Genomic DNA, 25,544 nt, shown 5'->3' with positions numbered 1-25,544 from the left:
GTCCGGGCCCTTAATTGGACGGGCGGAACTTCCACCTCTCTGAGGCAGGAAGTCCCGCCTCCAAGAGTTGCCAGCCAATCAGCGGGCTGGCAGCTCTCAGTCCCAGTAGTGCCTCGGAAGAAAGGTTAGTTTTTGGGGTCTCACCAAGGACAAACCGGCTGGGCCCCGGCGAGGCAAGGGGGGGTAAGTTGGGAGCAAGGGGGCTTTATTTCAGTGGGGCCGGTTGGGGCTTTGGGGAGGGGGCCCTCCGTGCATCACAGGTGCCTGATCCAGTAGGGCCCCCCCCCACCCAGCCCACAAGGAGGATGCCAGGTTTTACTTGGCTGCATTCCGGGGCCCTGAGGTGCCTACTGGCTGCTGGTAAAAGACCAGTGGCAGGAGGAAGAGGCCCTTATGTGGCAGTTAATTGGCCACTGAAAGGCCTTGATTGGCCTGGGGTGGGCAGGCTGTTTCTTGCTTCTGCGGTCCCTGGTAAAATTGCTGCAGGGGCAGAAAGGTGTCAGCAACAACCATACCCCCCCCGCCCACCGGCCTCCTGCTCAATTTTACTGCCCCCCCCCCCCCGCCACTAGGCCCCTCTTGTGGGGGGGGGGGGGCATAAAATTCCGGCCCATGTCCCAGAAGTGAAAATCTCACTGATGCTAATGCTGCAATATCCCATTTGTATTTAGCAATTCTAAATCTCTTTATGTAGTTATTATCCTATTATATGGTCTTTTGGTTTAACTGTGTGCAATAACACATTCCCATGATGTTGAGCTTTCAGGCTCTGTCAGGCTATTGATGTCCTTCTGTTCTTACGTCAGTGTATGAAGGAATGTATATTTTTATGAGGCAAGTTATTCATGATGTGCATCAACAGCCAGATCATAATTGATAGTAAGAGCCGTATTTGTTGTTTTCAATGGTCTTTAACATGTTTAATTTTCATTGGTCTGAAATAATGCTAGCAGGAATGGAAACAGTTGTGGGTGTATAATTAAATGCATTAATTAACCAGATTAGAAACACTTAAAGGTGTCTTAGTGTTCACTGAACCACTGTACTAAAATTCAGCACTAATGCTTTTCAGATTTCCAACATGGAAAAAAATTTGAAAACCATTGAGGATGAAAACAAAATAATTGAAGAGCAAAATGAAGCCTTATTTAAAGAGCTGGCTGGGTTGAGTCAGGCCCTGATTCGTAGTCTTGCTGACATAAAACTGCCTCAAATGGTAAGCCAACGTGTTCTGCATTATATCCTCTTACTATCTGTTTCAGTCAAGCTGTTTCATAGCTCAGTATTATTATTCTGATATTGCGGATAATTTTGCAAATTTGAGCTGCTGATGCAGTGTTCCAACTGCCGTGAGCACATATTGCAAATTCTAACATAGAAATGAGTGTGCCCACAGGATTTTCTGTCCATAAGATTATTCATAGGATGTAAAATTTGTGAAATTTACCCTCCTTTTGTCTTCCTGAAGCTTTCAATAATAAAAGTCAAAGTCCTGTGCCACAATTTTGCAAAAGAATGTTTTTGTATTGATGAAAAGAGTCATTGGATCAGCATTAGCACTTGAATCTGGCTTATTGTATTTATGCCTCATGATTCCACAATACAACTAACATTCCTTGGTGCTCAGCAAAATCTTCAATCTTTTTCCTCATCTTATGGATTTAGCCATGAATCAAGATTGCAAACAAGATAAAACAACTGTCTGCTAGGCTGATCTTACAATTATTGTACGTCTTAATACCATGATTGTTTAGTTCTATTTCTCCTTTTAGTCATTTTGCAATTTGCTTGTGTGCCATTAAATCTGTGAAACACTCTAGCTGCACTTGCAATAGAGCCAAAGTCTCAGGAATGTGTGCTGAGTCACTTTTCTCCATTAATGGGAAGCCAGCCTTCCACTAAATCAGCTGCACTGTGGGGCAAAGCGTTCAGTACTTGCCCGGCTGCTATGATGTTCTGGCAGCAATTGCAGAGTATATACATCATGTTGATTTGTCATGGCATCACACAAAAGTAATGGAAGCTTCCGGGACACACGTCATGCCAGTGCAGCAGGGCCTTAACCAGTCCCAGTAAGACTGGCAGCAACCAAGAAGACTCAGTGAAGCATTGGCCTTTTTTTTTAAATCGTTCATGGGATTCGGGCATGGCTGGCAAGTCCAACATTTATTGCCCTTAAGAAGATGCTGGTGAGCCGCCTTCTTGAACCCCTGCTCTCCATATGGTGTAGGTACACCAAAATGCTATAAGACACTGAGTTCCAGGATTTTGACCCAGCAACAATGAAGGAGCAGCAACATATTTCCAAATTAGCATGGTGCGTGGCTTGGAGGAGAACTTGCAGATGGTTGTGTTCCCATGTCCCTGTGCCCTTGTGCTTTTAGATGGTAGAGGTCACAAGTTTGGAAGGTGCTGTTGAAGGAGCCTTGGCAAGTTGCTGCAGTGCGTCTTGTAGATGGTACACACTACAGCCAAAGTGCACCAGTGGTGGAGGGAATAAATGTTTAAGGTGGTGGTTGGGGTGCCAATCAAGCAGGCTGCTTTGCCCTGGATGGTGTCGAGCTTCTTGAGTGTTTTTGGCTTTGGGAAGCCAGGAGGTGAGTTACTTGCCACAGAATTCCCAGCCTCTGAACTGCTCTTGTAGCCGCAATATTTATGTGGCTGGTCCAGTAGTGTTTCTGGTCAATGGTGACCTCCAGGATGTTGATGGTGGGGTTTCGATGATGACAATGCAGTTGAATGTCAAGGGGAAGTGGTCAGACCCTCTCTTGTTGGAAATGGTCATTGCTTGGAATTTGTTTGGCTTGGTGCTAGTCTAAACTAAATCCTGCAGGTGTATGTTAACGTGGTCACCAGCCTCAGAAGACCTACACCATGGGAGCTGTCAGCTGAAGAACAAAATTAAAACACCAATGTTTATTATAAGGAGCCTACAGTTACAGTGTTTGAAATTGTTCAGCTGCAGCACAAGCTTTGTGTTTGTGTATTTCAAGTAGAAATTTCAAGTTTTGCATCAGCTGCAACAAGGCCTTTAACAATGTTGTTTGGTCACAATCTCTTTTACATAAGCTCATGACACAATGGGCACGGTATATCTTTCATCCCCTTACCAGTAAGAAATAATTGCAATCATCATTATATAAAACAGACATTGTGATATGGGAGGGGGAATTTTCCCAGGCTGTTCAAGGCGAACGGAGTGGGAAGTTCCAGAAAGTGATATCGGGTCGGGATCACCATGTACCATCTGCTGGCTTTCCCTGGGGTGGAATTGAAAGAGACCGGGGAATCCCGGTAGGTCTGGCGAGTAAGTAATTTAGAAGTTGTTGAGATTGTTGAGAAGCCACTTAAGAGGTCATTTGGCACTGAATCCTGAATTTCCCAGCCATGGATGCTGCATCCCAACCAGTCAGCAACTCACCAGGGCTACCGAGGCAAGTGCGCAGTGAGGAGAGCTTCAGTGAAAGTGACAAGCTCTGAAGGGTTTGACTGGTTACACTGAAGAGCTGCAGCCAAGGCCGTTGAGAGACTGCTGGTCAAAAGCACTACTCTCAGAGAGTGCCTTCACTGCTTGACAGGTGTTTGGCAACTTCTTGGAAGGCACTTCATCTGTCGAGCACATCACCCACCTTCAGCTGAATTTCCCAGCAGTGATCACCACTCCCGGTGGCGCTGCTGGGACTAACAGCTGCGAAGAATACTGGGCCCCAACAGATCTACCTGCAAGCAAAGACTCTACAGTGAGCTCAAAGACCCGTAACAAAAACTCTTCAGATATTGCGTCAAACGTTTCCATTTTGTTTCTTCTGCTCTTTTCTGTCCGTATCTGCCTGTGTGTATCGCATATGCATGCTAGCGGGGGCACGGCGTGTATCCGTAGGCATTAACTGAATTAGAGTTTAAGTTTAATAAATTTCAATCTTTCTTCTTTAAACCTAAAAAAACGTGTGTCTACTGGTTTCTTTGCCTTATAATTGGAAAACGGTGAACAAGGATTCACGAAGGGGGAGCTAAAAACATGGTGCATTTAAAATTAAACCCTGTTACAGTAAGACTAGGTGAAGGCTGAAAGGAACCCCTAGACCTCTTTCTCACTTGGTGGTAACAACGGGAAGAGGATCAGCTCTCTCGACATGTCTGAGCACCAATGCCTCAGGAGGTTCAGGCACTCACGGCAGTTCACTGCTGACATCTGCAGCCGCCTTCCCAGTGGAACAGGTGAGCATGCATTGCCAGTGGATGCCAAGGTGTCGGTCACCAGAGGCCCACCCCCTACCTCCCATGTCTGTCACCAGAGGGCCACCCCCTACTTCCCACCTCCCCCCGTATCCTGTGTCTCTGCCTCTAGCCAAGTTGTGTGCTCTATTCTGCAAGGAGAGAAAGCGGAGTGTTAGGAGTGCTGATAATGGCTTTCATGCAGAGGAGAGAAGCACACCATTTGTGAAGGGTGACTGTAAGTCATGGGTGTAAGAGGGCAATAGACTGAGGATGAGTGTGAGTGTAGGCTGTTCAAATGGGAATATGAGGTGCCTGCAGTGAGAGGAATGAGTGGAACGACAAGGTGTGGTGACCTGAGGTGTACTGCGCAGGAGAATACTGGGCAAGTCATCGTGTGGGGCTTGGCACCTGAAAGTGTTATGCACTCACCTGTCATGCCCTAAGGTCCTGGATTCTCTTGCTGCACGGTCTCCAGGTTGGAGGGACCACATTTCTGCTGCTGACTTCCTCGGCCACTTCTATCCATGCCTCCTTGGTTGGAGAGGCTGTTCTCTTTCTTCCGTCCTTGGGAGAGCTCATCTCATTGCAGCCCCTCAGATCCCGCAACAAAACCTCCAGGTAAGAGTAAGAGTCCCCCGGGTCTCCTCTCCATTCCTGTGGCTGCTTCAGCCTGAAAAATCTAACTGGTGGTGAGCTTTTCTGGAACATGCCGTGATCCCTTTAAATAGAAATTCTTCCATTCACAGAATGGATGCATCATCCCACCCACCCTCCCTAATTGGTCAGGGAGTACGGAGGCAGGCTTGTAAAAAGTTTGTTCTGGCAAAGAGCAATCATAAAACCTACACATCAAGGATTTGGGTTCCAAACCCAAAAATGGTCCCACTGTTGCACCAAAGACTAAGGCAGTAAGATTCCACCCTTGGTCTTTGTGATATGCATTAATAGGACAGTCTGTCAGCCCGAGTGAAGGATCCATCAGAGAACGTAAGTTGGGTCTCATTTCCAGTTCTCTGTTATTACTCATGATATGATTGCACTAGCATAGCTTCTGCCCTTGGTATTGACACTAGAATTAAACCCTGCTTCCTCAAACCATATATTTTATAGTTTTCTATATTATGAGCTGCTGTGAACCTATCCACAGTCTTAGGATGCTCTAAATCCACAATTATTAGCCTTGAAGGCTGGAGCAGGAAGGCAGTGAAAGCCATACGGGAGAGAAACCAGGTGCAGAAACGGTAACCTCCTGCTTAATAGGTCTCATTAAGTATATGACCAAATATGTTGACATGAAAAGAGTTTCAATTAAGTAGAATGATTTCCTTAATCTCTAAAAGGTAATTACAGATTACATTGACAGCAGAAAGCATGTTTTCTTCCTCTCCTATCTATTGCAAGGACCCTTGTGGTCTTAATGGAGTAGAAATTGGTCCTCATTGCACCGTTTACCGGGTGGAAAATGGGGGCAAAAAGAACCAATTAAGGGGTGCAATGCCCTATGCCTGCATTTAGAGGTGCTGCCATACTGTGGCTTTGCAGGCATCCAGGGCAGCTGCCTAAAACAGGCATTAGGCCCCTCATTTATGTCTGTAAAAGGCCTAAGCAGTGAGTTTGGGCCTGAATTAGGCAGAAATTGGTTTAGATTGAGCAGAGCCTATTCCATCCAGGATTCTTAAGCAGCTACCATCACCAAAAGATAAGATTTTTTTTTTAATCAAATGCAATGTTCCTGTGGAGCTAGGGGGAGCAACAGTGCTTACCTGACTTCACAGCATTCACAATCGTCCACCATCTCCCCCATCCCAAATGCCAGCAGCTCACCCAAATTAAGCAAATGAGGTCTGGCAACTCATAATCCAGGATGGATTCAGGTGTCCTGTTTGGGGCATCACTATCTGTGCCCTGCTGGTTATGGACTTGTAAATGGGTCATAACCAATTTCCACCAGTTGTGTTAGTTTATATTGTTTAAAAGCACTGAAGATGATGCGGGAAAGGAGCAACCAGACTGGTGTTCTGGCAGATGATGTGGGTTCTGGCTGAACCATTTTTTAAAGATGATACATTCAGGTTATCCTGGGCAGAGTAGCTGCCTTGCTTTCTTACTATGGGATGTGAAGTAAGTCTTTATTAAAAGAATGATGCAAATTACTCTTAGAAGAGAGTAATTAGCTATTTCACTTGTGTTATGACTGACTGCTCCCGTCAAAGCCCCCAATCGAAACATATGATTCTGATTGTGGTGGGAGAAACGCACTGATAATTCAATCCCGTTGCTCCACAGATCGCCTAACATATCATTTAAAACTTTCCAAATTAAAGAAAGATCCAGCCAAATTGTACCATCTATTAACCCCCGAATGAGGCTAATCAAACCAGGTATCTTTAAGTCAACAAATTAACTCTTTAATTAGAAGAACTAAATTCTTAAACACTATGAAGATATAAACATTTAAAATAGAAAAAGTTAGGGTCCTTGAAAATTTACAGTCCAATGTTGTTCGAAGTCCTCACAGAATGTTGCTCGAAGTCCTCACAGAATATTGCTTTCCTTTTCCAGTGAATTTCAACAATTAACTCCTTGCAAATACTTTCAATGGAATCAAGGTGACTTTAGAGTTTTTGAGGGATAAAAGATTGTCACAGTCTAACTTCCCTTTCTTCAATTTAAATTACCAGAGATCTCTGTTTTGGCTTGACTTTCTCCTAGAATTTTGAGAGATAATAATAAACAGACTAAAAAATCCTCTTCCTTCAGTTTAAATGGTTGAGAGCTCTTTTTCAGCTGTGCTCATCACAGCTGTCTGTGTCTTCTGTCTGTACGAACAAACTGTCTTCCGCTAAAAGCCAGTTCAAAACTGAATTGTAACAAATGTATCACATGAATCGCAGTCTCCAAATGGCTGTTTCTAACGGCAACCGAAAATGCACCTTTCCATAACTCCTGAGGCTTGCCAGTTCTTAAAGCAATACTGATCCTCTGCAAACCTTAAAGGCAAACCCCATAGTCCTGGAAAAAAAACTACAGGACCATCGCACCTCCGCCCCTAGTGGAATGAAACGCCATTCCTGAAATGCGTTTCATTACAAATGGGTAAAAAAAATACAAATTGAAAAAACGCTAACTTTTTTTCACGCATTTTCAGATATACACATTTCTAAAAAAAATTTTAGACTACAGCAACAGTTCCACCAGAACATTTCAGCTTTAAATTTTCAAAAGGTTGTTCCAATTAACCCATTTTAAATGTCCTAGCATAGTCTTACAATTGTTTTGTGTTTTCCTTCCAAGTGTCCCTATTTTCCATCACATCAGCCAGGTGAGCTGCACAGCTAGGAGCACTGACCACAACTGGGTTCACTATTCTCTGAGAAGTTTCTCGAGTACCCCTTAACCTATGTGGCATCACTTGACACTGGAAAACCCTGTCTGGTGTAACAAGCTGATTTTTTCTTATTCAAATATTTTCAAATTCAAAGGAATTTGACAGTATCCTTCCAACACATCTGTCTCTTTAAGACACACTGTGTTGCCCACTCCGTCCACACAGTCCTTTAAATGAGAATTTGGGTAGGAGTGTGCCTTCTTTACCATAGTGACTTTTCTAGAGTCTATGCAAGTTTGAGCCGACCCACCAGGTTTAGTCCTCAAGACCATCTGCGAATTCCAGCTGTCCTGACTAGGTTCATCTAAGCTGCCCTTCAGCAGGCATTGTACCTCTACGTCCACTTGGACCTAAGTGGCAAGGATGTTGTTTTAAAGGAATGGCTCCCCCTATACCCACATCATGTGTGGCTAAGGTTGTACATCCTGGCTTATCCCTACAGACTTTTTGAAACGTTGTGAAAACCCTGGTTAGGACTTCTCGCTGTTTTGCCTCTAAGTACACAGTGGCGCAGTGGTTAGCACTGCAGCCTCACAGCTCCAGGGACCCGGGTTCGATTCCGGGTACTGCCTGTGTGGAGTTTGCAAGTTCTCCCTGTGTCTGCGTGGGTTTTCTCCGGGTGCTCCGGTTTCCTCCCACAAGCCAAAAGACTTGCATGTTGGTAGGCAAATTGGCCATTATAAATTGTCACTAGTATAGGTAGGTGGTAGGGAAATATAGGGACAGATGGGGATGTTTGGTAGGAATATGGGATTAGTGTAGGATTAGTATAAATGGGTGGTTGATGGTCGGCACAGACTCGGTGGGCCGAAGGGCCTGTTTCAGTGCTGTATCTCTAATCTAAAAAAAATCTAATCTATAAACCCTATTTAATTTTCCTAGCCATTCTGCATTCGCTAATGGGATAGTTGGAGGTTCAGTCTGAGAATTTCCTCGGCCTACTTCTACCTTAACCTTACTATCCTTTTCCTTCTCCACAGTCCCTATTACCTGACATACCTGTACTGGCTTATCCTCCTCCCTGCGGTAATATGGTTTGAGCAAATTAATGTGACACAACTGGTTCTTCATCCGGCGATGAGGGGTGTTAATCCAGTAATCTACCTTACCCACTCTTTTGTTCACTCTATATGGGCCACTGAACCATGCTTTCACTGGTTCTCCCTGTGACGGTAACAACACTAATACCTCATCCCCTGGTTTTATGGTAGGTTGTGGTTTTCCCACCATTTGACAGATGTGGCATGCCCGACAAAATTGTCTGACATCCTTTGTAAGACCTGGCCAGTAATAATGTTTGCTTATGTGTGATTTGGTCTTCCGAATTCCCCTATGTCCTGAAAAAGGAATGTCATGTGCTAACCTTAATAATCCTTGTCGATAGTTAGGTGGTACCACTATCTGTTCAACAACTGTCCAGTCTTTGTCGGCAGGTCTATGAGGCAGTCTGCATTTCCTCCTTAGAACCCCGTTTGCCATATAATAGCCTTCCCGAACTCCTTTCACCTCAGCTTCTGACAGAACCATCTGTTATATTTGGTAGATCTCTGGATCAGCTTGCTGTGCTGCAATGATAGACAATCTGTTAAACATCTCATTTGGATTATCTAAATCCCCAAGTAAGGTTTCAGATGCCTGATTATCTATTTGTGGTGCCCCTTTTACCTCCGACAATGGATCCTGTTTAGCCATTGCTCGAGTAACTACACACACAGGAAATATTCCTGGAACCTGTTCCTGTAATTGCTCTGTTTCCTTAATTTTACATCGTTCCTCTATAACGATAGGAGAAACTGATATTTTTGATCCTGCCAAATCATTTCCCAGGAGTAGATCAATTCCCTTTATTGGTAAACTGTGGGCAACACCCACAGTTTACCTACAGTAACCTACAGTTACTACCCCAGTTATTAAGTCACTCTCTAGGCATACTTTATACAAAGGTACGCCCCGCCAATTCCATTAACTAAAACTTTAGCGTTCAAGGTGCTCTCTGGTGGAAACTTTATATCTTTCCCCAGAAAGAGTGTTTGGGTCGCTCCTGTATCCCTGAATATAAGGATAGGTTTTCCTGCCTCACTTACAGGATACGGAGTTACTCTCGCCTTTGACAAAAAATCATTATAACTCTCAAGTATTTTATTCTTAACCTCTACACTCCTCTTAGTTTTAGTATCTGGTTTCACATTCACAGCTGTCGTTAAAGCTATAGCCTGATCTGCTGTACTCTCAGTCAGAGTCGTTTCCTCTGCACTAGCTTTGCGTACCCCAACAAGTCCTATGGGTTGACCTCGCAATTTCCAGCACTCTGAACGAAGATGACCCATTTTGTTGCAATGATAACACTTTGGCTTGCGAACCTCACTTCTACCCTCAGCACCTTCCTTTCTGACCTGAGGAGGTGATCATGGGGCATTCCCAGCTGTTCCTTCTTGTCCCCGGCTTCATGCCTTCCTTTCACTCTCCCATTTTCTATCCTTCTCGGGTTTATGGGGGTGATGGACAAAATAGGTTGGCTTATTCACAAGCTCAAAATCATCAGCAATCTCTGCTGCTTGCCTAGCTTTCAAAACTTTCAGGTTATCTATATGAGTTCTCACTACTGAAGGAATGGAATTTTTAAACTCTTCTAAGAGAATCAATTCTCGAAGGTTCTATTATGTGGTTTCTATCTTTAATGCCCGTATCCAATGGTCAAAATTCATTTGCTTCACCCTCTCAAATTCTAAATATGTCTGCCCAGTCAATCTCCGTAAGTTCCTAACCTTCTGATGGTAGACTTCAGGGACTAACTCATATGCAGAGAAAATAGCCTTTTTTGCCATCTCATAATCTGCAGAAGCCTCTTCAGAAAGCCTGGCATAAGCTTCATGAGCTCTGCCTACCAGCCTGCCCTGCATGAGCAATGTCCAGCTTTCTTTTGGCCATTTCATCTATTTGGCTATTTTTTCAAAAGATATGAAAAATGCCTCTATGTCCCTTTCCTCGAACTTAGGAAGATCTTGTATAAATTTAAACAACTTCTCTCTGGGCCCTGATCTAAATTCAGATTCTTCCTGAGCCGAATTTTCTCTGGATTTAAGATTACCCCTTTGTCTTAGTTCCATCTCTTTTAACTTAAATTCCCTCTCTTCTCTTTCACTTTCTGTCTGAAATGCTCTCACTTTTTCCCTTTCCTCCAATTCAAGTTTTCTTAATTCTTTTTCTGCCTCAAGTTTTTCATTTCTAACTGAATCCTAGCCAATACCACTGCATCACTCTCGGACCTACTACCTTCTTGTTCCTCGTATTGCCCTTCATCTGTATTATCATCGTCAACTTCTACTAATTCCAGATGTTCGGCTATTATGTCAATTATCTCTGCTTTTTTGGTACCTAATTTCAATTCCAACCCCAATTTCACTGCCAATTCTTTTAATTTGTTCTTAGTGAAAGTTATCAAGTCACCCAGGGAAACATTCTGCTTTCCCAAAAACTCTGCTACAACCACTAATGCCATAACAATGGTATAGACTGTACCTTATTATACAAGAGACCTGGTTCTTTTAATTTCTTTGTAATTGGTGTCAGATTTAGATCCCAACAATCAAGTTTCCGATTGATAAGATCCCAGACTAGCGAACAATTAATCTGATGCCAAATGTGAGCCCTCCAGATTAGTTTGATTCTGATCCCAGACGTGAGCCACCGAATTAAATATGATTCAAATTCAGAAATCCAATTAATATGTGATTCAAATCTTGAGTAAGCCCCCAATTAATATGTTATTCAAGTCGTGGACGAGCCCCCAAAAAATATATTACGACCGATCGCTCCCATCAAAGCCCCCAATCAAAATATACGATTCTGATTGTGGTGGGAGAAATGCATTGATAATTCAATCCCGTCGCTCCACAGATCACCTGAACATATCATTTAAAACTTTCCAAATTAAAGAAATACCCAGCCAAATTGTACCATCTATTAACCCCCAAATGAGGCTAACCAAACCAGGTGTCTTTAAATCAACAAATTAACTCTTTAATTAGAAGAACTAAATTCTTAAACACTATGAAAATGTAAACAACATTTAAAATAAAAAAAATTAGAAATTGCAAATTTACAGTCCAATGTTGTTCGAAGTCCTCACAGAATGTCGCTTTTCTTCTCCAGCAAATTTCAACAATTAATGACTTGCAAATACTTGCAATGGAATCAAGCTGACTTTAGAGTTTTTGAGGGATAAAAGATTGTCATAATCTAACTTCCCTTGCTTCAATTTAAATTACCAGCGATCTCTGTTTTGGCTTGACCTTTTCTTAGAATTTTGAGAGATAATAATAAACAGACTAAAAATGCTCTTCCTTCAGTTTAAATGGTTGGGAGCTCTTTTTCAGGTGTGCTCATCACAGCTGTCTGTGTCTTCTGTCTGTTAGAACAAACTGTCTTGCACTAAAAGCCAGTTCAAAACTGAATTGTAACAAATGTATCACATGAGACTCACTCCCAGTGGCTATATCTATGGTAACGAGAATGCACCCTTTGAATCGCAGTCTCTAAATGGCTGTTTCTAACGACAACTGAAAATGCACCTTTCTATAACTCCTGAGGCTTGCTGGTTCTTAAAGCAATACTGATCCTCTGCAAACCATAAAGGCAAACCACATAGTCCCGAAAAAAAAACTACAGGACCATCACACCTCCGCCCCTAGCAGAATGAAACACCATTCCTGAAATGTGTTTCATTACAATGGGTAAAAAAAAAATACAAATTGAAAAAAAACTAACTTTTTTCATGCATTTACAGATATACACATTTCTAAAAAGAATTGTTTAGACTACAGCAACAAGTTCCACCAAATCATTTCAGCTTTAGATTTTCAAAAGGTTGTTCCAATTAACCCATTTTAAATTTCCAAACATAGTCTTCCAATTATTTTGTGTTTTCCTTCCAAGTGTCCCTATTGTCCATTACCTTAGCCAGGTGAGCTGCACAGCTAGGAGCACTGACCACAACTGGGTTCACTATTCTCTGAGAAGTTTCTCGAGTACCCCTTAACCTATGCGGCATCACTTGACACAGGAAAACCCTGTCCGGTGTAACAGAAGCTGATTTTTTCTTGCCAGAAAATAAATTAATTTATATTATATCAAGCAAGAGATACATGTTAATTTATAAGGGTAGGGCAGTATTGTAAACTAGTTAATGTCGTTACCATTGAATTTTCAATGAAGCTTTCTTTACAGTCGTACTATTTTCATGTGAAAGTTCAGATAATAAAGCTTGATTACATAGGTCCTGTTGAAGCAAGCAGAGTAAATGTGGAAATAAGTGGATTGTAAGCCTATATCATGGAAGGAAACTATATTTGACGTTACAAGAACCAGCTGATAGATGTTCCAGGAGAAATTATTTCTAACTACAAAGGCTCCCATTTGGGGTGTTGACTTGGGTTAAATTCAATTTATAGGGAGCAGACTTTAATTTCCAGAGTGAAGATGACCCCACTGGATTAATAACCAGTGTTTTGAAATCAGCACATCTTTATCTCTTTACATTAGGCTGTGTATTTGTGAAACATGCAATGTATTAGAGTTGGTGAACTGTGCAAGTGAGAATCTGAAGCTCATTCAAAGTAAACGTGGGACTTTTTGGTTTGTCGCAGTAACATTCAGTAACGTTGCTTGTAATTGCAGCAGTGTTTTTAATGCTGGCATGTTAGAATTGGTAAATTGCAAGACTCATTTTCAATGGTATATCCTTTGAAATACTATAAATACAACTGAAATGGTCCTAACTAAACATATTTTAAATAGCCTTCTGAATTTAAAAGGAACACACAAAAATAATACATATTTCAAACTTCTGAAATAACCTAAGTACCAAATCCGTTTTGCTTCAGTGTATATTTGAGAGGTATCTTGATCTTGTCATTTTCTTGATTCTTCCTACACAGGGTTCTGAGTTCTGTGTTGTGTTAAAAATGTTATTTTTAGCCATGTTTACAAGTGTTCAACAAATCAGAAGCAATACTACCAGTACTTTAGAAAATGGATATTGTAGGATAATCTCTCCAACCAACCTCCTAACCTGTGCTATCAATCACCACCTTTTCCCAGTTCCTGCTCAGTCCCCTTATACACAACATTGGCTTGTTTCACTGCATTATAGGCATGATAAGAAAATGTTGTTATTTAACTTTATTGTAAGTGTTACCACACACCTAGGCTGGAATTTTACAGCCTCCCCTACGAGCGGGCTGGTGATGGAGGGGGCGTAAATTCGAGCGGGAGGCGAGGGCGGGGGGGGCGTCCCCAATGCCTTCCCACCCTGGCTGCAATTTTACACGGGGCGACAGCAGCAAGAAATGGCCTGCTAGCCCCAGGCCAATGAAGGCCCTTAAGTAGCCAATTAACTGCCACTTAAGGGCCTTCTCCAACTGCCGCGGGTATTTTACCCATGGTAGGCAGACAGCAAAGTCCCCAAGAACACTGCCAGCCTTCTTGCGGCCTGGGGTAGGGGCCCTGCTGATCGGGCACCCTTTGCCCTACAGAGGGCTGCCCCTGAAGCCCCAACCGCCCCCAATACACGACTCCCCTTTGCCTCGCCGGGCCCAGCCGGTTGCACACAGCAAGGCCCCAAAAACTTAACTTTGTTCTGATTGGCTCACTGTTGGCTGGCAGCTCCATTAGGCGGGACTTCCTGCCTCAAGTTGGTGGCAATCTCGCCCAAGACCAATTAAGGGACTGGGGAGCGAATAATCCCGGCGCAGCTACCGAGGCCCGGTGGAGATAGGCTCACCCCAACTTTTCGGCCAAACTCTGTAAAATTCCGGCCCGAAATTTTGTTGCATCATTCGCCCAGTTTAGAAAAACCACAAGCTTGCATTTATATAATGCCTTTAAAGCAGAGGAAGAGCCCAAGATGGTTTACAGAAGGTACTGCCATGCCACTGTGCATAGTTTGAAGAGCTGACCTAAAGTTTGAGTTGCAATTTACAGAGGATGGAAGCTAGCAAAGAGGGTAATGAACTATAGTGGTAGAGAGCATAAATATGAGGTTCCAGTGTGCTAGGAGAACCATAAGGCATATTCATGCATTGTAAAAGTCACAGTGAAAACCTCCAGTTATACGAAGATCAAAATGTTGCTTTTTTCCAAAACTGTAAGAAGGTCATTCATGTTTTGACTTTATTGTTCAGCAGGAACCAATCAGCGAAGAGAATTTTGATGCCTATGTTAATACCCTCACTGATATGTATACCAATATGGAATGCTACCAGAACCCAGAAAATAAAGCACTACTGGAGAGCATCAAACAAGCTGTAAAGGGCATTCAGGTCTAAAAAAACAACACTGTATATGAACTGTTCACCTACCCTGTAAATACAGTAAATTTGTGATTGATATTGGTTTAGAAATATTTATAGCAATTACGAACATAGAAATTGCACTTGTTTAGAACAAGTAGTCCGTAATCTTATTGTGTAAATTTTAAAATAACGTTTAAAATGAATCTGGAAAGCAAATATGTAAACTATTCTGAATTCTGTATGTTGACTCTACCTATTTATTTAATGTTCGTCTATTTATTTAACTTTGTTTTTAATCCAGATAAAACTGAATTTTTAAAAAACACAAGCTTCTGGAGTGCATGAAGGCAGTAATATTCCTTACGCTGCTCCAGTACAAGCTGTTTTATGAATTTAATTAACACAAGTCAAGTTATTTTTGTATTGTATTATTTATTACTTTATTAATGTGATTTATTCCCTTTTTATGTGGAGTGAGAATATTTTATAACGGACATGTTTTGATAATTTTTCAGAAAATGTTTTGATTTTGTTAATATTTTTTCCTATTCATGAAAATATTTTTCAGACATTTACCACTGCTAAAGCAAAATTATGTATTAACTACTATTTATTTGATATTTAAGCAAATTAATTTAAAGAGTCCTTACTGTAATACTTAAGAGCCATTTTTTGTGATTGATGTATATTTATTTTGTAAGTCTATGTGGCTGTTATGTGACATTGGGTTTGGGATCAGCATAGTCTGCGAGTTTAAATGTATTGTAGAGTGACGCATTTAGAAGCCTTCCTCATTGAATAATTTGAACAGCTTCAAATAGAGATGTAATGATTAGAAATTTTAATATGGGACATTTACAGCCTTTTTGCAGCAGCAGGTATACAGAGTTATTGGGGCTCTATTGCATTAATTCTCCACTGGTCAAAATAAAATGGTTAAAATAGTCAATGGAGTAAACCACTTATCATTTATAGGGCAGAAAGTACAAAAGGAAAGAGCAATTGCAGACTTCTGTACAATGTATCAGAGTCCAACTGTAGTTTAACACATTCCAGGTACTAAACTGTGTCTGAATTTGTTGAAATCTCAGGTCATTAAAACTTGAGATCAGGGCATTAGTGGCGCTTTTGCCTCACTGAAAGATATGTAATTTATAAGTGATGTTTGTAAATCAGAAGAGAGCTGAACTTTGTTGCAGTGCTGAGTATTGTAATTATTTACGGAAATAAGCACTGTTCAAACACTGTTTTAGTGCAATTTTTGTTGTGATTGTGCATTCAAATGTATGTATCTATGTTAAAAGACAAAATTACTGTTTACTTGTTTAAATACGTACATCTTGTTGTTCCACCTACATAATGAAATAAAACAAAGCTGATAAAAAGAACCATCTTGTGGTGCTTAATTTTTACAGCTAAGAATTGTGCTTCAAATGCAGTTTCAAGTATCTTTTTATGTTTTATTTCCTACTTCACTGGTGTATTTCCGTGGCATTTTGCACAGTAAGTCAGATGGTAACTGTTTTATGACAAGAATGTCGCACATAATGCATTACTCTGTTACTAAGGTGCAGCTATGTTTAACCTCACTTTTAAGGCAAAAATATTTAAGTGTTGAAACTAGTATTAGCCTGAGGTCATGTAAAACTTAACTGCTGCTGATGAGGAAAATTTGAAGATTGACAGGTGCTACAAACCAGCATCAAATATACGCCTTTCTTTTGAGAAACACATTTTTAAATGTACCAATGGATCTTCCATGACTTGCTTGCAGTAAGCCAGAAGATGTGCTGTTTTATATTTATGTATTATACCATTTAACACAAGTATTATTCTTCTGTTAAAATGGATTTGTGTGTAAAATAGTCTGTTCTTTGAAAAGCTAATGACTATACTAAGTATATCCTGAGATCAATTAGAGGCTAATTATTCTTGGGTAACCATGAGGTCAAACAGAAGGCATTTTCAGTAGAGGAAGTGTATTTACAGATTGCAGATGTTTGTAAATCCTGAGCTTCTCTCCAGGGCCAGAAGAAACCAGCAGGAAATACTGGCGTTTTTGCTGTTCTCAAGTATGGCACAGCGATTTGCAAATCTGATGTATATTCTCAAAGCAGTTACACGTGAGATGAAGGCCGTGGATGGCCTTCCTCTTCCTGTCCCACTGCCAATTAAGGGCCTCGTCCTGTCGCCACCAGTATTGGCCCAGCAGCAGGCAAGCCTGTCACCACACTGGGAGCACAACAAGCAAAGCCCTTGCAGGCTCCCGGGGGGCCTCGTTAAATGGCACTTAGTGCCTGATCAAGGGGCCTGGAATCAGGAAGGAAGGACCCACTGAGAGCTATCCCTCTGCCTTTGCTGCCGACCCCCACCCCCTCCCCCAAATAGTCCACCCCGCGAAACCCCTCCCGCCATCACTCACCTGCGGCCTTGATCCATCAATACTCCTGGGCTTCAAGTGGGTGCTTTACCAGCAGCAGCGACGACCTCCACAGTGGCACTGCTGAATAAAAGAGCTGCCAGCCTCTGATTGGCTTACAGCTCTCCGTGGGTGGGACTTCTGTCACCGGGGTCCTTAATCTCAGGGAAGACCTGCTGCTGCCCAGGTAAGTGCCTGATTGGCACACGTAATGCGGCAGGTCTTCCTGAGAAGAGGCGATATGGGGCTGTTGCCAGCTTTTCAGCCGGTGGCCGAGAACCCCATCACCTCCATTAAATACCACCCTTTGTTTTATAAAAACAGGAGTGGCCTACCAATGTAATACAATGCACAATTTAATATTTTCCTGCTAAGATAGAACAATGTCTCTTTAAGGCCAAAAAAGTCCCATGGTGTTAGGTAAACCCAGGTTCAGATTAATCCTTTTTTGGTCAGGGAGCTTTGCAATTTGGAATTTTTTTTCCCAAAAATATACTTTATTCATAAAAATCTGTAAAAAATGCAATACAAAACAGTTCAAAACAGCACCAAGTTGACATTCCAAAAAGTGCAAAGGAAATCAGTTTTCTTCAATACAGGAGTGAGTTGCCTCACAACACTTCCATTCCATTTTGCATGCCATGTACATTTTACAGCAAACCCATATCTGGTGTATACAGCCCAAGGGGTTTTCCACGGGTCCAGCCCCTCAGTTCACTTTGGTGGGGGGACCTTACACTGTGGTCTTTCCCGATTGAGCCTTTGCCGCGGCTGCCCCAAGCTTTAGTGCGTCCCTCAGCACATAGTCCCGGACCTTGGAATGTGCCAGTTTGCAGCACTCGGTCGTGGACAACTCTTTGCGCTGGAAGACCAGCAAGTTTCGGGCAGACAAAAGAGCGACTTTCACCGAATTGATGGTCCTCCAGCAGCAGTTGATGTTTATCTCGGTGTGCGTCCCTGGGAATGGCCCTTCGAGCACAGACTCCTGTGTTACAGAGCTGCTTGGGATGAACCTCGACAAAAACCACTGCATCTCTTTCCACACCTGCTTTGCAAAGACACATTGAGAAGGAGGTGGGCAACTGTCTCTTCCCCACCACAGCCACCTTGAGGGCAGCGTGTGGAGGGGGCGAGTCTCCTGGCGTGCAGGAAGGATCTGACAGGGAGGGCCCTTCTCACCACAAGCCAAGCTACGTCTTGGTGCCTGTTTGAAAGTTCTGGTGATGACGAATTCTGCCAAATGACTTTGGCAGTCTGCTCGGGGAACCATCCAACTGGATCCACCACCTCCTTTTCCCGTAGGGCCTGGAGGACATTCCGTGGAGACCACTGCCTGATGGATTGGTGGTCAAGGGTGTTTTCCCGCAGAAAATTTCCCGCGAAGGATAGATGGTACGGCACAGTCCAACTGGATGGAGCATTCCACGGCCATGTGACCAGGCCCATCCTCCGTAACACCGGGGACAGATAGAACCTCAGCATGTAGTGGCACTTGGTGTATTGGGGCTCTACACACAGCTTGATGCAGCTGCACACGAAGGTGGTCATCAGGATGAGGGCGATGTTGGGGACATTTTTCCTGCCTTATCCAGAGGTTTGAACATCGTGTCCCTCCGGACCCGGTCCATTTTGGATCTCCAGATAAAGCGGAAAATGGCTCAGGTGACTGCCATGGCGCAGGAGTGGAGTATGGGCCAGACCTGCGCCACGTACAGCAACAACGTGAACGCCTCGCACCTGATGACCAGGTTCCTACCCACAATGGAGAGAGATCACTGCTCCCACATGCTCAGTTCATGGTGCACCCTGGCTACTCGCTCCTTCCAGGTTTTGGTGCACGCCCCAGCCCTTCTGAACCATATCCCCAGCACCTTCAGGTAGTCTGACCTGATGGTGAAGCGGACAAAGGATCGGTCAGCCCAGTTCCCAAAGAACATGGCCTGGCTCTTGCCATGGCTAACTTTGGCTCCCGAGGCCAGTTCGAACTGGTCGCAGATGCTCATCAGTCTGCGAACAGACAGCGGATCCGAGCAGATGACGGTGACGTCGTCCATGTACAGGGACGTTTTTACCTGACTGCCTCCGCTTCCTGGGATTGTCACTCCTCTTATGCCCGCATCCTTCCTAATGAATTCAGCAAAGGGTTCAATACAGCAAACAAACAAGACAGGGGAGAGAAGACAGCCCTGTCTGACTCCAGATTGGATCAGGAAACTTTCTGATTCCCACCCATTGATTGAGACTGCGCTACTGATGTTTGTGTAGAGCAGTTTGATCCAATTGCAGATTCCCTCCCCAAACCCCATTTTGGAGAGCATGTCCATCATGTAGATGTGCGATATCTTGCCAAAAGACTTCTCCTGGTCCAAGCTGATGAGGCAGATGTCCACCCTCCTGTCCCGTACATAGACGATCGTATCGCTGAGTAGCGCGAGACTATCAGAGATCTTCCTGCCGGGTACAGTGCAGGTCTGGTCAGGGTGAATCCCCAACTTCAAAGCAGACTTGACTCAACTGGTGATGACTTTGGACAGAATCTTGTAGTCAAGATTAAGCAGCGAGATGGGCCGCCAATTTCAGATTTCCGCCCTCTCCCCCTTCCGCTTGTAGATGAGAGTGATGATGACTTTCCTCATGGCTTCTGACATGCTGCCGGCCAGAAGCATACTCTCGTACACTTCCAGCAGGTCTGGGCCAATCCAGTCCCACAGAGTCGAATACAACACAACCGGTAAGCCGTCGCTTCCGGGAGTTTTACTCGTCTCAAAGGACCTGATGGTGTTTGTCAGCTCATCCAGAGTTAGCGGTTTGTCCAGTCTCTCCCTCATGCTGTCATCTAAGACCTCCGTGATCGATGACAGGAAGGACTGGGAAGCCGTGCTGTCCGTGGGCTTCACTTCATACAGCCCAGCATAAAAGGATTTGCTAATCCTTAGTATGTCGGACTGCGAAGATGTTACTGAACCATCCTCTTCCTTCAGGCTGCTGATCACAGAGATCTCTCTGTGTACCTTTTGGAAGAAGTAACGCGAGCACGTCTCATACTGCTCAACGGAGCAGACTCTGGACCAGAAGATGATGTTGGAGGCCTCTGTGGCAAAGAGCAAGGCCTGCTGGCTCTTCACCTCTTGGAGGTCCTCCTTGACCTCAACCCCCATCGACGGCAGCCGGAGCAACTTTTGCATTCTTTTCTGGAGTCGGGACATTTCCCTCTGTCTCTCTCTCTCACCCTCTGAACCCCTTTGAAGATAAAGAACCTCTTGATGTTCTCCTTGATCGCCTCCCACCAGTGAACTGCAGACTCAAAGAGGGGTTTCACAGTTCTCCAACCTTTGTAATCCCTTTTGAGTTCCTCAATGTTCTCTGGGGTTAGCAGTGTAGCATTGAACTTCCATGTCCCCCTGCCAACCCACTGGTTGTCACGTAAGTGACAGTCAGCCAGTAAGAGGCAATGGTCAGAGAAGAACACCGGCTTGATGTCAGTGGATCTGACCGTGACAGCGCAGGACACAAGCAGGAAGTCAATCCTGGAATGGGCAGACTCGTCCAATCTTGACCAGGTGTATCTACGCTGCTCTCTGTCTGCAGATTTGCTGAAGATGTCATGCAGCTTGGCATAGAGAGATACAGCACCGAAACAGGCCCTTCGGTCCAACGTGTCCGCGCTGACCATCAACCATCCATTTATACTAATCCTACATTAATCCCATTTTCCCTCTCACATCCCCACCTTCCCTCAATACCTACGCTAGGGGCAATTTTTTTTTACAATGGCCAATTTACCTATCAACCTGCAAGTCTTTGGCATGTGGGAAGAAACCGGAGCACCCAGAGAAAACCCACGTGGTCACAGGGAGAACTTGCAAACTCCGCACAGGCAGTACCCAGAACCTAACCTGGGTCACTGGAGCTGTGAGACTGCAGTGCTAACCACTGCGCCACTGTGCCACCCTTTTACATCTTTTACTGTTTCCATTTGGAATCTGGACGTAGCGTCCAGTTTTATGTTGTCATTGCCTGATCGTCCAGCTGCATCGATGATGCAGTTGAAGTCACCGCCTAGAATGACCGGCCTGGACGTCGCCAGTAGCAGTGGGAGTTGCTGGAGGATGGTCAGCCTCTTGCTGCATTGAACCGGGGCGTACAAGTTGATCAACTGGAGCGGAGCATTGTTGTGCATTCCATCTGCTATGAGGAGGCGACCGCCCACCACCTCCTTAACTTCGGAGATGGTGAAGTTACCTCCCCGCAGCAGAATACCCAGGCCGGAGGAACGGGAATCATTACTCCCGACCAGATCGATGGCCCGTAGGACCACCATCACAATCACTGCCTGTAGGTGCTGAGGTGTGGTATCCCACACTCCTGCAGAAACAGCAGGTCGGCTTTGACCTTGACGAGGTAACCCAAGATTGAAACACATTGCGTAGTGGTTTTAATGCTACACACATTAATTGAAGCAATCCTTATACCCATTTTTAAGTTAGTTGTTGCTTCCCACACCATTTGTCCTTGCTAGTCCCAGTCCTTCGGTATGTTCCTGCATATCCATAGTGTACGCAAGTTGTTTCATGTTCGTTGGGCACAGAAATCCCTCCTGGTTTCTCATGCAGAGTTTGTTCCACTGGGATGACATTGGTGGGTGGGGGGGGGGGGGGTCTTGTAGGCAGCAAGGCTTGGGCTGTCCTCTGCTGTTGGTATCTTTCCACTCTGTTCCTCCTCGAAAACATCACTGTTGCTGGCTTCCCGGAGTTAGAGTGCGCCCAACGCTTCTTTGTTCTCGGTGTCCTGGAGCTGGGATGCGTTGGGCATGGTCACTAGGTTTGGCGGTTTGGGGCGCACTGGGCCCATCACAGCTTCCAGTGCCCCAGAGCTGGGGGGCTTTATCTTCCAGCTCCTTTGAGTTCTGACGCTCCTTTTGCAGTTGCCGTTGTTCCGGCCCTTCCTCATCCAGTGAGGAGAAGCTGCCATAGTCTGTCTCAGACGGTAGCCTCCTCTTGCCACTGGTTTGGGTGGTGGCCTGTTCCGTTTTTGGAGGTTTTGTATTTGTCGTTTTCCTTTGTACCACTTGCCACTGACCAGTTTGTCCATCTGCTGCCTCTTCCTCCATTGATTCTGTCTATGGAGGAGGGGTTTCCAGGCACAGGGTAGGTGTTGGGTCACTGGTTTCAGCTGCCTCCCCTTTCTTCTCCTTCTCAGGTAGACTTTCCTTGCTGCGGAGAGGGTTGCTTGTCTCCTTCCCAGCACCAGACGCATTCACCGTTCCCTCTCCCGGCCTTTCATTGGGCCTTGCCACCTGAACATAACTGAGGCAGCGTTTGGGGCAGGTTTTGTAGAGGTGGCCCGCCTCACCGCACAGGTTGCAGCACTAACTCTGCTTACAGTCTTTGGTCTGACGGCCTTCCTTCTTGCAGTTCTTGCAGACGACTGTGCTGCAGTTAGCTGCCACGTAACCAGATTTGCCACAGGTGCGACAAACTCTGCACTGCCCTGCATAGAACAAGAAGTCTCGACTTCCCCCGAAAGCGAAGCTGGAGGGAGGATGGATGATGGCTCCGTTGACATTGATCTTCAAGGCCACCTTGACCTGCCGCTTGCTGGTCCAAATTCCAAACGGGTCCTTGACATCAGTGCTGCTGCCAGCCACCTCGACGTACCTGACGAGGAAGGTGAGTACATCCACCACCGGAACATGGGGGTTGTAGAGGTGAACTGTCACCACCCGGTCACATTGTGATGGCAGCGTGAAGAGCGGCTCGACTGTGAGGATCGACAACAGCGCCTGATTTCCCTTCAACTTGAACACCTTCAGGAACTTGATGCATCCTGCCACGTTCTTGAAAGTCAGGTCAAAATATCCACTGCTGGGGAAGTCCTGCAGGCAGAAGATGTCCGCAGCGTGGAATCCACAGCAATCAATAAGGAATTTCTTAATGAAAAAGGTATGGTCAACAGGTGCACCTCCTTCATTATCCTTCACCACCACCTGAACGGTGTTACACACTCCCTGGCCTGAAGCTCTAGAATTGGTTACAGCCATTTTACTGAAAAACCTACCTGGAACAGGATTAAAGGCCACATCAGTCGTGGACAACTCGTTGCACTGGAAGACCAGCAAGTTTCGGGCAGACCAAAGAGTGTCTTTCACCGAATTGATGGTCCTCCAGCAGCAGTTGATGTTTATCTCGCTGTGCGTCCCTGGGAATGGCCCGTAGAGCACAGACTCCTGTGTTAGAGAGCTGCTAGGGACGAAACTCGACAAAAACCACTGCATCTCTTTCCACACCTGCTTTGCAAAGACACATTCCAGAACGAGTGGGCAACTGTCTCTTCCCCACCACAGCCACCTGTGGAGGGCGCGAGACTCCGGGCATGCAGGAAGGATCTGACGGGAAATCATGGAAACCGTGTTAGATATGCTGTTAGAGGTAAGCTTGAAGCTATTGCTTCTATGTCAGGAAATGAGCGTCATAGGCATAGTGTCTCCACCTATAGGTTTATTAGGGGAAGTGTTATGCACGCACAACACAAACGGTGATGCAAAGGTTCTGGGATACATCACGTTATAGCTGATGTGCTGAGTGGCAGCAGGGGGTCCAACCCACAGCCCACCTCCTTCCCGCAATGATGGTATGCAATTCGAACCTCAGCTAAAGGCCCTCATATCATTCTTCTTCCATGAGCTTTTACTCTTGGTTACGTTAGGAACCATCATACCACTAATTTGGTATCAGGAGCTGAAAGTTTCATATAAAGTCTCAGGACATAACAAAAAAGCTTTCTTGATTACTTACATGTTCAGAAAATAGTTGTCAAACAGATAGATGTATCTATTATAGACCCCATCCCTTATAATGGGCATGTTGGTGCTAACGTGATTTGACTGCTATACATGTAGGACAGTTTATATGAATCTATGTTGTTTGTGAGCAGATCTGAAGGAGGAGCTTTAATTACAAACTGCCTCCAATAACTCTTAACATATAATTATTTAAATCTGGAAGTAGCGAAGGTGAATGTAGCTTTTGGCTATCACCTTAGCATGTGAAATCCTCTATTAGCAACTAATGAAAATAATGTTACTGAGGCTTGCAAGCTTCCCCTGTACATGCAGTTGTCAATCACAGTGTCCACAATTTCTTCAAACACCTTCAGTATTTTACTCACTCAGCACCTGTTTCTGTCCAAAATATCCAGCATACTGTATGTGGCAACTTTGTTATTGGCAATAAAGGTAACAGAAAATAGTTAGTACTATTTGCCTGTTTTAAATGATTGCCTGGTTGAAACATGGCCAGTTTAAGTGGTAGGATTGTAGAAAGTCAAAACTTCACTAGGAATCAGAATCTATCTTATATGACATCAGTCAATACCGCCCTTACAAAGAGGAGATTTGGGCTGTCCTGTTGACATTCTTCCATTGCTGACCATTTCAGCCAATGTCGTTTAACCACAAAATGGAGACCTTAATTTAAAATGGATTCCAAATACACCTTCACATAGCATACTTCTCTAATACCAGGAAACATCAAAGATACTTTGGACAAGCGGGAGAACCCCAACATAAATTTACCATGTAATATCCAGGTTGTGTTGATTTCCCCATGCTTGTGGTAATTTGGATAATGGCCCAGATTTTGCACTGGTAATGAAAGCAAACGGGTAAAGACAGCAAAACCATCAACGTTCACTGTCATTACTCCCCTGAAATTGACAGCAACTTCAGGAGTGCACACATGCACAGAATTACACAGAAATCCAGAAGTTGCTGTCAATTTCAGGGGAGTAATGACAGTGAACGTTGATGGTTTTGCTGTCTTTACCCGTTTGCTTTCATTACCAGTGCAAAATCTGGGCCATTATCCAAATTACCACAAGCATGGGGAAATCAACACAACCTGGATATTACATGGTAAATTTATGTTGGGGTTCTCCCGCTTCTATGCTCTTCCCCCCCAGCGATTTTCCTCAGGATGGAAGGTAAAACCTGGCAACTTACTCAATTTGGAGATGAGGCCAATTAATGTTGTTGACAAACTGATTGTCAGCTCATTGAGGGCCAGTTTGGGATTTTGGTGGGACGACAGGTGTTGCACTTTGGATCAGGAAGCAGGTGCGTGGAGGTGGCAACACAGCAGGGGAGCCAGTCATGGCCACACCATCAACTTAGGTGGGCCTATAAAAGGGAGCATGGTTGAGAGGTGCACAAAGTCATTGGCACACAGGT

At 44.3% G+C, this 25,544-nt stretch overlaps 1 protein-coding gene across 3 annotated transcripts in view; it reads left to right on the top strand.

The window, feature by feature from the left end:
• LOC137378480 (myelin transcription factor 1-like) overlaps nucleotides 1-15,385 on the top strand; it is a 179,766-nt gene extending 164,381 nt beyond the window's left edge. For all 3 annotated transcript variants that reach the window (XM_068048810.1, XM_068048809.1, XM_068048808.1), the window contains 2 exons: nucleotides 1,073-1,216; nucleotides 14,791-15,385. In XM_068048810.1, the coding sequence (XP_067904911.1) occupies nucleotides 1,073-1,216; nucleotides 14,791-14,931 (285 nt within the window). In that variant the 3' untranslated portion in view covers nucleotides 14,932-15,385. The remainder of the gene's footprint in view (nucleotides 1-1,072; nucleotides 1,217-14,790) is intronic.
• Nucleotides 15,386-25,544: the final 10,159 nt, after the last annotated feature.

Source organism: Heterodontus francisci, chromosome 16, assembly GCF_036365525.1.
Source record: "Heterodontus francisci isolate sHetFra1 chromosome 16, sHetFra1.hap1, whole genome shotgun sequence".
Taxonomy (NCBI): domain Eukaryota; kingdom Metazoa; phylum Chordata; class Chondrichthyes; order Heterodontiformes; family Heterodontidae; genus Heterodontus; species Heterodontus francisci.
Note: the sequence above shows the minus strand (reverse complement) of the source record. Positions and strands in the feature narration are given on the sequence as shown.